We start from the raw sequence: 14,414 nt of genomic DNA, 5'->3' as shown, positions 1-14,414 counted from the left end.
GGACCTTCTCCTCCTCCCCGCTTGCCCTCTCCATGTCTCCTTCCCTGCTCCGCTCCCCTCCCCCTGCGAGCGGTTTGACAGAGCAATTGGGCAGGCGCTGGGACGGCAGCTCTGACATAAATCTCTCCTGGTGTGGAATGAGGGGTATAAATATCCAGAGAGTGATGTGATCTTTCCAGCTGCTATTAATAGGTCCCTGGAGAACAAGAGCGAGTGAGCAAGACTGGCTGACACTTAAAGGGCTAGCAACTCCCTTATGTGCTGTGAAAATTAATCAGCACTGTGGCTCACCATCTTCCTCCAGGCTAGAGCAGAACCCTCGCTGAGGTGCGCAGGGAGGCGGCGGTGGAGGAGGGAGAACTAACGACCCGCTAGTTAGGAAGCAGTGATAGGCCAAGCTGTGCACGAGCGATCCCGCTAACTAGCTGGGAATCCTGGGTGGGCTGTGCCATGGCACTGCCGGTGTGGGCTGCCTGGGGCCGGTGTGGCGGCCAGCATGTCAGCCAGCCACCGGCTCACCCGAGCAGCCCCCTGTGTGGGCAGGAAGCTGTTGGCGGCGGATGGCAAGCTGCAGCCTGTGCCCTGTGGCCATGGCCAGCTTTCGGGGATTTACAGGCCTGCCGAGCGTGCTTTGCTTTTTGCTCACGTGCTGTTCTGGGCACGGCGTTTTGCCCGAGCCAAGTGAGCCGTTGGCTTTTGCCGATGGTGTGTCTCCAGGCCCGCCTTGGGCAAGCCGGGAGCGGCATGCGCAGGGCTGCTGAGCTCTCACGGCGCTGTTTAGACACGGGTTTGGTCTGGAGCCGGTGCTTCCTGTCCCTGGGTGGCAGAAGAAATCTGTGCGCGGCATCTGGCCTGCTCAGCCCAGATGGGAGGAGCAGACCATGGGCCCAGCAACCCCCCCGTGCTGGGAAATTTCTCTGCCTGCGCACAGGAAAGGTTCTTGAGTGCGTCGTGGGGGTGTCGTGCGAAGCACGTAGCAGACGTAAGCAAACAGAGAGTAGCACCTCAAGTTCCATGAACGTGTGGTTTTCTCTCCTTCCCCGCTGCTCCCCGAGAAGTAGAGAAGACTGATGGGTGGGGTGGTCTCTGCAGCTTTGGGGTCACCGGTTGGGATAGTGAGGAGGCTGTTGAAGAGGAACGTGGTGCTCTGGTGAAGGGTTATGTGCTCTGGATGAAGAAAGCCAGGAGTAGTTCTCATGGGGATGTGCATTGTTCTGCACTGGGACTGTCTCCGAGGGCTCGGCAATGAACGTGGTTCAGGCCAGGAAAAGTCGGTGTGTAAGAGCTGTGTCTGAAGGTCAGGGACATCCTCTGCCCGCTCCGGTAGCCTCTGACGTGAGGCTGGCTGGTCTCCCCCACCGCCTGTGCCATGCTGAAGAAGGCTTCTTGCCACAAGTAGGGCAGTACTCATAGGCCAGAAGGGATGCACCGTGCTGTTACTGGGGTCATCTGTTGAACTGAGGGTTGGGAGCAGCCTCCCAGAGCATGTGATGTGCTCGGATACTGTGGAGCCGCATCCCGGTCATGTCTAATGCCCGCGCAGAGCTCCAAGGGGAAGAATCCCAGCGCGAGCCTAAGAGATTCTGCCAAGGCAAATAGATCCTGCCAGGATGCTCAGCTGCGTGGATGTCCTCCGTCCCAAATCCTGCGCGCTCTGCCCTGAGCCTCGTCCATGAATGGCCCTGCCTCGACCTGCGGGGCTGTTTGGAAGCGGGGCTGGCTCTGGAGCAGGAGCCTCACCCCGCTGTCCCGGCAGAGCCGTGGCACGTTGCATCATCCTGATGGGCTGGGAGCAACCACTGAAGAGAATGCTCCCTCTTACCCAGGGCCTCGCAGCAGGAGCCAGGATGGTCCCTCAGGCCCCTGGGAGAGACAGGGATAGGACACCAATTAGCTGATTTCACTGAATTTCACTGAATTTTTTTAGAGTTGGAAGGGACCATATAGATCATCTAGTCCAACTCCCCTGCTGAAGCAGGATTGCTTAGAGAATGCTACTCATGACTGCATCCAGGCAGGTCTTGAAAATCTCCAAAGAAGGGGACTCCACAACCTCCCTGGGCAGCCTGTTCCAGGGCTCTGTCACCCTCACCGTGAAGAAATTCTTCCTCATATTCGAGTGGAACCTCTTATGTTCCAACTTGTGCCCGTTGCCCCTTGTCCTGTCACTGGGAACCACTGAAAAGAGTCTGGCTCCCTCCTCCTTCAACCCACCCTTGAGATACTTATAGGCGTTAATAAGGTCTCCCCTCAGCCTTCTCTTCTCCAGACTAAAGAGTCCCAGCTCTCTTAGCCTTTCCTCATAAGGGAGATGCTCCAATCCCTTAATCATCTTTGTTGCCCTTCGCTGGACTCTTTCCAGTAGTTCCTTATCCCTCTTGAATTGGGGAGCCCAGAACTGGATGCAATACTCCAGTTGTGGCCTCACCAGTGCAGAGTAGAGGGGGAGAATGACTTCCCTCGACCTACTAGCCACACTCTTCCCTATGCAGCCCAGGATTCCGTTGGCCTTCCTGGCCACAAGAGCACATTGCTTGCTCATTGTCATTTTGCTGTCTACCAGGACTCCCAGATCTTTCTCTTCGGAGCTTGGCTCCAGCAGGTCCACGCCTAACCTGTATTGGTGCCTGACATTCTTCTTGCCCAGGTGTAGCACCTTACACTTTTCCTTGTTGAACCTCATGAGGTTCTTCCTTGCCCAGCTCTCCAGCCTGTCCAGGTCTCGCTGGATGGCAGCACGGCCCTCCGGGGTGTCAGCCACCCCACCCAACTTGGTATCATCAGCAAACTTGCTGAGGATACACTCTGTCCCCTCGTCCAGGTCACTGATGAATATGTTGAACAGGACTGGACCAAGTATTGACCCCTGGGGGACACCACTGGTTACAGGCCTCCAGCTTGAGCCTGTTCCATTAACCATTACCCTGTTGATGAGCGCTGATGAGCGCCTGCACTTCCTGGCTCTGCCCTTGCCTTGTGACCCACCGCTGCCACCTTCTCCTCAGTTGCCTCAACCTTCTTAGTCCTCCCCTGTCCCATTTCGACTTTTTTTTTTTTATAGGCTTGTGTCTGCTCAGTTGTCTCCTGTGTGTCGTGCAGAGTAGGGGAAACCTACTTTCAGAAGGGGTCCCTGAAAGCAGTAGGGCAGCAGATTTCTGTTCAGGGTCACAAAGTTGTCTGAACTCTGGGAACACCTGCAAAATAGCTCACCAAGGCTCAGGTTGGCACGGAGCACCCCGTTTGCATCACGGCCTCGGAAACGAGGGCCCTGATGTCCACGGCTGTGCTTTGGAGTGATGGCGAGCCTGATGTGCCTGGATGGGAGATCGCTGCTTGTCCGCCCGCAGCTCACTGTGGAGCAGGATCCTTGGCTCGAAGGGCTAATTCCTGGCAGGAGCAGCTTTGGGTTGTGCCTTGCCAGAGGCTGTCTGTCCCTGCCACCAAGCAGCATCTCCCGGCCCTGGGCAGTGCCCCCGGCATCCGCGCACACATGAGGGGCACCACATTCACTTTCCACCCTCTTCTGTTGCAGGTTTCTGACCGAAGGGCCTGGAAGCTCCCTCCACTGGCGCTGTGGGAAGCGTTAGCCAAACCAATGCACCCTGACAACAAACTGCCCAGCCATGGCAAGGCAGGCAGCAGCGGTGCCCCGGCCCAGCACCACAACGTGAGCCAAGTACCCACCTGCAACCTGGGCTCTAAGGGTGTGGGGGCAGGCAGCCATGGCGGCAAGGCCACTCAGATCTCCCCTGGCAACTCTGGACTGAAAAACAGCCAGAACACTGTCCCAAACTTCAGCTCCTTGAAGGGCAAGGTGAAACGGGAACGAAGCATTTCGGTGGACTCTGGAGAACAGCGAGAAGCCAGCACCCCTTCACAGGACGCAGAATCAAAAGGTAAGACTCTCCGAAACCTTGCCTCGGCATGTCCTCCTCACAGTTGCTCCAAGCGTCCTGGCAGGACCTGGGATGGGAGCAGCTGTGAGCATCTTGGGTTTCTGTGCTGCGGCTTCTGTCCGGGCTTGTCCTGGCTGCCTGTGTGTCTTTGCATCACCGCTCGTCACAGCTGCGGTTGTGGGACCGGAGTGGCTGAGCATTCTCTTTACATTTCATTCCCTCAACTGTTTGTCACACTGAGAATCTGGGACTCTGGTTTTCATGGGCTTCTGGGGCCAGCTAAGCAAGAGCATGGTTCACTGAAACTGCACGGAACACCTCTGCTTTGCAGTGTGCAGACTTTCGACTTGGGACCGAGTTGAGTTGTTTTCTGTCTCCTTGCTGTTGGCAAAGAGCTGCCTTTGTGGTGTTCTTGCAGCTGCCTGACGACTCGGCCGTGGTTAGCAAGGAGGTGCTGTGAGGGTCGCTGTCTGAACAGTTCTGTGGTTTCGTCAGCGATGGATGACTCTTGTGTTACAGCACGTGGCTTCTGGAAAAGGGCTGAGTCAGTGCTTCCAAGCCCTCTGGCTTCCCTGTCCTCACCAGCCTTCCCTGTAGCCTCTCGCGTTCCACCCAGCTCTGTGCTCAATGGCTCCACGGGGCGCTTGGGGATCTCACGGGGTGTTCGCGGAGGAGAAATCCCAGCGCTGCCCTTGCTTCCCACCAAGACTCGCACCTGGCCACCGAAGTTGCAGTCCCCAAATGCAGAGCCGCTGTTCTGGCTCATGCCCCAAAGCATTTGGTTTTGCAGCATTTTCTGAGAAACGGAGGGAGCATCCCAGTTTACAGAGGGCATAAAGGCCCCTGCCTGCCTGCCGTCTCTGAAGGGCAGTCTATCTCTTGTTCCTACAAAGAATGTGAACGTCCCCTCCCATGCTGTTTTCAGGTTTTATTTGCTAAATCACAGACCCCGTAAATTTCAGGTTAATATCCAAAGCTCTCCAGTTGGAGCAGCAGTTGGGTGTGTCCTGTGTTTGCAGGCTTCTTTCAGGCAGTAAGAAAGGCATCCCATTCTGCATCACCTGCTCTCGCAGGGGTCTCACCAGGTCTGGCTGCAAAGACAAGGAGCCCAGACCGAGCGGATGCTTCGGGACCTTTCCCAGGGCTGGGTGGATGTTGGTGCGAGGCTTCTGGCCCAGTCTGTCCTAGCTGGGCTGGCAGTGCCGGCGTCCGGCACGTGGCTGGGCACGGCCCCAGCCCTGTCAGGTCTCAGCAGCTCTTCTGATGGCTCTGTCCCTTCCAGGTGAGGTGGCTCCCCGCAGCAAGCGGCGGTGCGTGCTGGAAAGGAAGCAGCCATACAGCGGGGACGAATGGTGCTCTGGGCCGGACAGCGAGGAAGACGACAAGCCCATCAGCAGCACACAAAGTGAGCGTCCACCTCCTTACCAGTTCAGAAGCTTGACCGAAGCCAGGTCCCTCCTGCAGCTCAGCAGGGAGATGGCGCTGGCACCTCTTGGTTGGCCTGCGTGTGATGACGTGGCATGGTGATGGACCGTTGTGGTTGGTGGTTGTTGTGCTGTGAGAGTGGTTGTGGCCATGCACATGATGCAGTGAGGCATGGGACCTGTTTTGTGGAGAAGCTGCCGAGATTCTGTAGGGGAAGGTGTTGAGGTTGGAAGTCCCTGCTGTAGATTGCTCTGGCCACAGCAGTGGCAGAATGGCCACCTTGAAAGTGTGCCTGGTTAAAATCTGGTAAAGCGTGTGCTTACCATGGTCATAGTGGCAGCCAAACACGTGACATGCATTGCCCTTGTGGCAGCAGCTACGTCTGTGTCAGGCCATCCTCCCAGCTCCCCGCAGCCGTGCTTTAAAGGCAACTGAGGCTAAAGGGGCTCTCGAGGTCTTGATGGTGGCTCTGGCAGTGCTGAGCTGGCCAAGGCTTGCGCCCTTTGGAGCAACAAATTGTAGCTCTCTCCGGTTTTCCAAAAGTGTCCAAACTCTTTGATTTTTTTTTTTTTTTTTTTTTTGCATCTAGAATTCAGTTTACTTTCAAATTGCAACAGGGAGAATATTGAGAAGACAGGGCAAGATCCTCTGGGGCCACAGCTGATGGAGAGCATGGAAGTGTATGAAACCAAGTAGAGGGTGGCCTTTGTGCCTGCCAGTGCCCTGTAGCACTCCAGGACATCCCCTTGTGTTTCTTCTGCACAGATCACAGCCCTCGCGGGAAGGGAGAACACTGCCTCCCTGTCGCAGCCTGCTCTGAGATCTGCCTAATTAGAGCAGGTCAAGGTGGGGCTGTCCGGGCAGCGTGTGTGACCCTTCCCCAGGTGTCCACTCGTGTTTCTTCTCTTTAAATGCGTCTGTGTCAGGACCAGGCTAATGGCACTGGTGTTCAGAGGGTCTAGGGGAGGACAGCAGGGGAGCCATGGCGAGTGTAGCGTGTGTGTGTGAGGACCTAGGCAAGGGGAAGACGCTGCATGCCTCTGGTAATTGCATTGCTTATTAATATTAAGTAAGAGTATTATTTAATAACAGCTGACGATTAATAGCCACCGCTCCAGCGGACAGCATCCTCTCTTCCCCCGCTCCCGGGGGCAGAGAGTGGAGACCATGAGGCCCGTGCCCGGGCACCGGGAGGTGGTGTCGGGGACGGCCGGGCGGCTGCTGCCACCTCCCGGTGGCCCGACCTGCGGTGGCTCTGCCTCTGCCCCGCAGGTCTCTGCCCCAGCTCCCTCCCGCTTGCCCATTCCCCCCTGGGTCTGTCCCGCTGCCCTCAGCTGCTTCAGAGAAGGGCAATGGAGCTGGTGAGGGGTCTGGAGAACTGGGCTTATGAGGAGCGGCTGAGGGAGCTGGGGGTGTTCAGCCTGGAGAAAAGGACGCTGAGGGGAGACCTTGCTTTCTACGACTGCCTGAAAGGAGGGTGTAGCCGGGGGGGGTGGGTGGGTGTCAGTCTCTTATCCCAAGGAGCAGATGATAGGACAAGAGGAAATGGCCTCAAGTTGTGCCAGGGGAGGTTTCGATTAGATATTAGGAAAAATTTCTTCACTGAAAGGGTTATGAAGCATTGGAACAGGCTGCCCAGGGAAGTGGTTGAGTCACCACCTCTGGAGGTATTTACAAGACGGGTAGACGTAGTGCTTACTGATACGGTTTAGTGATGGTTTTTGTCAGTGTTGGGTTGACGGTTGGACTCGATGATCTGAAAGGACCCTTCCAACCTGGACAATTCTATGATTTTGTGATTCTCCCCTGCGCTCCCACAGATTGTAATGTAGCAGATCCTGCGATGTCCACGGCCTCGCAGCTTGGCCCAGGGTCCAACCCGCTGCCGAACCTGAATGAGACCGGTTCCTCCAGCGTCCCTCATGGTGCTGCCCCTGGCTTACGGTCAGAGGCGGCAGGAGGCGGAGGCGGCGGAACAGGAAAGCAGCCCTCGCAGTTCGTTTACGTCTTCACCACGCACCTTGCTAACACGTAAGCAGTAAACCCAGTCCGTCCATCCTCTGTTGGCGTGGGGCCAGCCTGCCTGTTGGTGCTGTGCTTGGGTGCAAGGGAGCTGAACAGAGCCATGTCACTTTGGGGGCACAGAGTGGGTCCCCCCTGAGGTTCATGAAGTTTGCTGGCAGCTATTGCTGGTGAGCAAACTTTGCCTTAAATGCACGCTTCCTCCCAGCGATGTCCGGCACGCTGTGTGACACGTGCCGTTGAGTGCACCTCGTCAGCATCCAACGAAAAGATTCACCAAAGCAGTATGGAAGCTGCTCTGATTTGGAAGTACCCAAGGGGCTGGGCGTCACAGGGAGTGTCGTGTAACACTTGGTGTTCTCTGCTCAATTCCTCCCTTCTGTCCTGCATCGTCTCAGCCATGGAACCTTGCGAGGCTGTTTAGTTTTAGAGCTCTGCTGTACCACAGGTTGGGTGTGGTAGATCCCAGAGCATCTCAGCAACAGACACCTTAGGGCAGCAGGCGCAAAGCAAAGCCCAGTGCCCATCACAGGACGTGAGAAGAGGGAAATTCCGGGGCAAGCGATTGTCAGTTGGAGAACCTCACTGGGAGGACTCTGAGAATATCCCCCCTTCTCCGCAGCCTGCAGAGATTTCCTTCTTCCCGCAGGACTGAAGAGCGGAGGTGGCACCTGGGGCCTGGGATGGGTGGGATGGGGCACGATGCCTGTTCTTGAGCGGTTTGTGCTCTCTCCCCAGAGCTGCAGAAGCTGTCCTGCAGGGCCGAGCTGACTCCATTCTGGCCTACCATCAGCAGAATGTCCCACGGGCAAAGCTAGACCAGGTAACCAGCCTTGAACCAAATGCTGCTGTTGGCACGTGCTGCTGCCTGACCATTCCTTTCCAATGTGGCCGTTCTCCCCTGGCTCAGCTGTGGAGGAAGGGGCTGTCAGGATGCCCTGCCAGTGGGGTGAGAAGCTGCTTTGCTGTGGAACCTCTTTGGTGTCCTGGCCGCTGTCAGCTGTGAAACGTTTGGGATGTGGCCCCGCAGCCACATCGGCAGAATACCTGATCGTTGCGTTCCAGGGCATGCACAGGGCCTGCTTCTTCCCCCTAAGGGATGAAGGTGAACTGCCATGGAGCATGTTTTTGGGACAGAGAGATCTCCTGTGGGGTGCAGGGAAGAATACCTACTCAGGGGTTTTCCTGCTTACGATTTTTTCCCTTTTCTCTGCTAGGCGCCAGCTCCTAAAGTGCTGGGGGTGGCTGAGCCGCTTCCCATTAACCCTCCTGCTGCCAACACTCCGCAGTCCCAGCCACCGGCACCGCAGGTGAGTCAGCCACAGCCTCCGCCGCCGCAGCCTCCGCCGCAGACCATCAGCCAAGCACCTTTGCCAGCGCCCAGCAGCCTGCCCCAGGAAGGGGCGAGTGAAGATGTCCGGAGAGATCTGACTCCCAACTCTTTGGGGAACAACAGCAGCAGCAACCAGCCCGGGAGTAACCACCCAAACACGCCCACCGCCTCTGCCAACGCCATGCAGCCCGGGACAGGGGACTCCTCCGCCACGTCCAGCTCTGGCCTCCTCGGGGAGGGCCCGGGTCCGGGGATGCCGGGGAACGGGCAGGCGGGTCTGGGCCCCAGGAACCCCATGAACTCGGAAGGACTCTCGAAGGAGCAGCTGGAGCACAGAGAGCGCTCTCTGCAGACCCTGCGGGACATTGAGCGGCTGCTGCTGCGCAGCGGGGAGGCAGAGCCCTTCATGAAGTCCAGCCAAAATGCGGGTGAGGGTGGGACTGCCCCCCAGCCGCAGGCTGCCCCTGCCCAGCCCCCCGCGCCGCCCCCCAGCATGAAGAAGTATGAAGAGCCTCTGCAGTCCATGATCTCCCAGACCCAGAGCCTGGGTGGGCCCAGTCTGGAGCATGAGGTACCCCACCACCCCGGCGCTGACATGGGGCAGCAGATGAACATGATGATGCAGCGGCTGAACCAGGACAGCCTGACACCGGAGCAAATGGCCTGGAGGAAGCTGCAGGAAGAGTACTATGAGGAAAAGCGGCGGAAAGAGGAGCAGATCAGCATCCACGGCCGGCCCATGCAGGAGATCATGATCCCGCAGTCGATGGGGAGCATGATGATGCGTGGGCCCCCACCTCCCTATCACAGCAAGCCTGGAGAGCAGTGGCCGCCAGGGATGGGCAGCCAGCTGCGGGGACCCATAGATGTGCAGGACCCTATGCAGCTGCGGGGGGGGCCGCCCTTCCCAGGGCCACGGTTCCCCGGGAATCAAATGCAGAGAGTCTCTGGCTTCGGAGGGATGCAGAACATGCCCTTGGATGCTCTTGGGCCCATGAATGCCATGCAGAGGCCGGTCAGGCCCGGCATGGGATGGAGCGACGATATGCCTCCTATGGGAGGCCCCGGGAACTTTCCGCAAGGCACCTTGCCCTACCCATCGGGGCAAGGGGACCCTGAAAGATTCATAAATCCCCGTGCCAGGGAGGAGATCCTGCGGCATCAGCTGATGGAGAAACGCCCAGTGGCAATGCAGAGACCCATGGGGATGTCCGGCAACTCCATGAGCCAGGGCATGGAAATGGAGAGGATGATACAGGCTCACAGGCAGATGGATCCGTCCATGTTTGCTGGGCAGATGGCAGGGGACAGCCTGAGCAGCGCCCCCATGGGTATGGATTTTGCAGGCACTCGGGGGATGCTGAGCCCCCCTATGAGTCAGTCGGGCCTTCGGGACATGGATGCACCCATGGGCCCTGGCAACCTCAACATGAACATGAATGTCAACATGAACATGAACATGAACCTCAACGTGCAGATGACCCCACAGCAGCAGATGATGATGTCGCAGAAGATGAGGGGCCCCGATATAATGGCCCACCAGGGCATGAACCCTGAGGAGCTGGCCAGGGCGAGGGCTCAGAATGGCAATGGCAGTGCAATGCTGGGGGGACCGCAGAAAATGATGATTCCCTCCCAGTTCCCCAACCAAGGGCAGCAAGGCTTCCCGAGTGGGCAGGGGCCCTACCCCAACATGCCCCAGGAGATGGGCAGCGGCTCAGACATGTTCACCCCTGAGCAGGGCACCATGCCCGTTGGGAGCATCAGCGGCACCACCAGGCTCAGCCACATCCCTCTGCCTCCAGCCTCCAATCCCACTCCTGCGCAAGGGGGCAACCTGGCCAACATGCACCCAGCACCTTCCCGGGGTCTGGGCCGCCGGCCCTCGGACCTCACCATCAACATCAGCCAGATGAACTCCCCCAGCATGGGTCACCTCAAGTCTCCCACCCTCAGCCAGGTGCACTCACCGCTGGTCACCTCCCCCTCTGCCAACCTCAAGTCCCCGCAGACACCCTCGCAGATGGTCAGTATGCCACCTTCAAACCAGTCTGGACCCCTCAAGTCCCCCCAGGTGATGAGCTCCTCGCTTAACGTCCGGTCTCCAACTGGCTCACCCAGCCGCCTGAAGTCCCCTTCTATGGCTGTTCCTTCCCCTGGCTGGGTGCCCTCTCCCAAAGCCACCATGCCTAGCCCGGGAGTCAACCAGAGCAAGCAGACTCTCAGCATGAACTCATCTACTTCCATGGGAGGACTGGATCAGGGTATGCCGGGTGTCTTGTGTGCATGTGCTCGGTTTTGGTGAGTGTGTGGATGGGGTTCCTCTCCAGCCCGTGTGCTCTCGCAGGAGCGGGGAGACACTCGTGCCTGTGCCTGCCCTTACGTCTCGTGGAGCAAGTCTTTTTTTCCCAGGAGTGCAAACGGGGCCTTTCCAGGTAGATGGGAGGGTGAACAGAGCAGCTTTTACTTCAACCCCAGCTCATGCTCTGTGATACAGGCAGCAAAAGATGTGTCTGTGCTGGGCAGTTTGACGTGTGGAGGTCCATCACCGTTCTGGAGCGAGGTCTCCACATGAGCCTCCCTGGAGGGTGCTGGGCTGTGCCAGCCCTGGGTTTTGCAGCCTCCTCTGGTCGCTGCCATTGGAAGGAGGGGATGGGGTTGCTGTCTGACAGGAGCAAGCCATGGTGCGCAGCCAGTACTCAGCTGGTCTTTCTCTTGCTTGCAGGTTCTCTCCCTTCTGGGCCTCGGAGCAGCTCTTCCGCACCAGCCAGTAACACCTCCAGCACCATGAATCCCAACATGCCTTTTACTTCCTCTCCAGATCCATCCCCCTCCCAGAACCCCCTCTCGCTGATGATGTCCCAGATGTCCAAGTATGCCATGCCCAGCTCCACACCGCTTTACCACAATGCCATCAAAACCATCGCCACCTCTGATGACGAGCTGCTGCCAGACAGGCCTATGCTCCCGCCTGGAAGCATGTCAGGTGCGTAACTTCTGGGCTTGCAAGGGGTCAGACCGCCTTGCGGCTGTCAGCAGACCTGTGGCATGAGATGGAGGAGGCATTAAAAACTGTGTTCTCCCACCGACTGCCATGTCAGGTAGCTTAAATTTTCCCTCATTCGTAACGCTCTGCTCACTTCTCCGCCCTGGGCCCAGGCTGACCGGCAGCTTTTGGCTCGGGTGTGCTGTCTGGAAGGACGTGAGCCAGTCTGGCATTTGAGGCACCCTTCTTCCCCGAGCTCTGGAAGTTTTTGGAACTGCCTTTACACTCCACAGACATGTTGGCCCTGGATTTTCGTGGCTCCCGGAGTTGTCTCAGGCCCAGGACTTGCAGGCAGGGATCTGCTGCTCGGAGCCCTTGTGCTCTTGTGTAGCAGGACAGGGGACGGCGGGAACAGGGTTTGGGAGTCTGGTGTTTTGAGTGGAGCCCAGGTGCCTACACAGGCAAGGCTATGTCATAGCATAGTTCTGATTTCAGTAGGCGACAGCCAGATACGCTCTGCTGGCTGGTGGCACCGGTGAGGACAGCTAGGCAAATGAGTGTTTTTCGTCACTTGGTGACTAGTCCTAAGGGGAATTCCAGCACGCTGTACCACTTGATTTAGGGGGTTAAAGCTGTCTGTTAAATATTTTTGGCAGTTTTCAAAATGAAAAATCAGCTTTTTGACTCTTCCACTGCTGAGTAGTCACTTGGGTTGACCACAGGCATGCAAATGCATTGGCTCCCTCCTAACCCGCACCCGTCCGCAGGCGCGGGTGGCTCTGCCGTACCGGAGAGCACAGTCCTCCCTCCCGGACAGCACTGTGTCGGGCTGACGACTCTTGCTTTGCAAGGTCATCTTGCGGCTGCTTACCGAGCATCACACTCCGCGCTCAGGGCTTTCTGAGCAGGAGCACTCAGCGGGCTTCCAGGATGTGGATTTTGCAGCCCTGAGAGGTCTGTGGGCAGAGTTTAACTCTTCTCTCCTTTTCCTTTCCTTAGGCGTGACGGGGAACCAGCCGAATCAACTGCACTTGAACTCTGTGGGGCCCGGATCCTCCCAGAGCCCCATGGGAATGAACCTGCCTGGTCAGCAACCCCTCTCCCACGAACCGCCCTCCACCTCCATGATGTCCTCCCCGAACCCTCTGGGCTCCAACATTCCTATGCACCCGAGTGCACCGGGGGCGGGCGTCCCCCCCCAGAACCCCATGATGCTGCCCCCGGGGCCCCAGGACTCGTTGAACCAGCAGTGCGGCCCCGTGCCCAACAGTTCGCAGATGATTCCTTCCAACCAGCTCGTGTTCCCCCGCATGCAGCAGCCCCACAACACCATGCCCTCTCCTGCCGGAGGCATGCCCGTGGCCCCCAGCGGGGCAGGCGGCCCTGGGATGCAGCAGCATTACCCGCCGGGGATGCCCTTGCCGCCCGAGGACCTTCCCTCCCAGCAGCCCGGCCAGATGCCCCCCCAGCAGCACATGATGGGCAAGAACATCCCGCCTCGGATCGGCGAGCCCTACCCGCCCGTGCTTCCCGGGGTGGCGTCGGTGCTGAACGACCCTGAGCTCAGCGAGGTCATCCGCCCCACGCCCACAGGCATCCCTGAGTTTGACCTCTCCAGGATCATCCCGTCGGAGAAGCCCAGCAGCACCTTGCAGTATTTCCCCAAGAGCGACAGCCAAGCGCCCAAATCGCAGCCTTCCAACCTCCACCTCATGAACCTGCAGAACATGATGGCTGACCAGCCCCCGGTGCGGCCAGGTATGAATGCCCCCAGCCTCCCCGGGCAGCAGGGCGTGCAGAGGGGACTTGGCGTGCCCATGTGCCACCCCGGACAGGTGCCCATGCTGGGCAGGACAGGCATCCCGCCCCAGCAAAGCATGATGGGCAACAGCATGCACCAGGGCATGATGTCTCCACAGCAGAGCCTGATGGCCCAGCAGAATTTCATGCTGATGCAGGCCAAGCAGAGGAGCATGTCCGTGTCGGGGGAGATGTACGCTCAGACGGGACACATGATGTCACCTCAGGGCTCTCTTATGGGGCCCCCGCCTCAGCAGAACCTCATGGTCACGCACCAAATGAGGCAGCGGAGTGTCTCCCTGGACAGCCAGATGAGTTACATCCCCGGGCCCGGGAACATGGCCAACCTGCCGTTCTAGCCTCGGCCGGGCTCAGGGGTAGGGAGGGGGGCCGGCTGCCCGGACAAGCGTTTTTAAGCTTTTCTTCGGGGGAGGGTCGGGGGCCAGTGCCGGTGGAGGACACCACGTGGGATGCTTTTCATATTGGATTCGCCTCTACACAGAAAACCAGATGTGCAGTAAACTTGATGTGAATTGGGTTTCTTTTTCCTTTCTTTTTTGGGGAAGGGGAGGGTGGAGGGGCTGGGAGCAGGGCTGTTACTCTGAACCCTGTGTGGTGACCAGGGACATACAGACCCTGCGGCAGTTTGTAAAGTTTTCATTTACGGTTTTCCTCTGTCAAGTGTTTTTCTTCCCCCCCCCCCCTTTTTTCATTTTTCTTCTCTCTCTCTTTTTTTTTTTTTTTTTTTTTTTTTTTTTTTTTTTTTTTTTCCTTTTTAAGCAACCAAAACGTGCAAGAGGGTTTTTGGAACTAGCTGTAAATAGGTCACTGGGAAAGGCAAAACTTGTGCTGGTTTTAAATTGTTCTGTATTTCTGTGTTTTAATAGAAGCCTCAAAACATGTTTTAAAAAAAGCAGAAACAAAAAACATGCTAAAGGCAACAGTGTACAAG

General features: G+C 57.8%; 1 protein-coding gene across 1 annotated transcript; it reads left to right on the top strand.

Moving 5' to 3' along the window:
* The first annotated feature begins 3,523 nt into the window (after window positions 1–3,523).
* Window positions 3,524–13,821, top strand: BCL9L (BCL9 like). The gene is made up of 7 exons (XM_074162450.1): window positions 3,524–3,896; window positions 5,179–5,301; window positions 7,142–7,352; window positions 8,082–8,166; window positions 8,561–10,940; window positions 11,402–11,662; window positions 12,662–13,821. Exons 1-7 carry the CDS (start codon window positions 3,596–3,598, stop codon window positions 13,819–13,821), a joined length of 4,521 nt encoding a protein of 1,506 aa, XP_074018551.1. The 5' UTR covers window positions 3,524–3,595.
* The last annotated feature ends 593 nt before the right edge of the window (window positions 13,822–14,414 follow it).

Source organism: Numenius arquata, chromosome 22 (assembly GCF_964106895.1).
Source record: "Numenius arquata chromosome 22, bNumArq3.hap1.1, whole genome shotgun sequence".
Lineage (NCBI taxonomy): Eukaryota > Metazoa > Chordata > Aves > Charadriiformes > Scolopacidae > Numenius > Numenius arquata.
The sequence above is the reverse complement of the archived record's forward strand: the minus strand, read 5'-3'. Positions and strand labels throughout refer to the sequence as shown.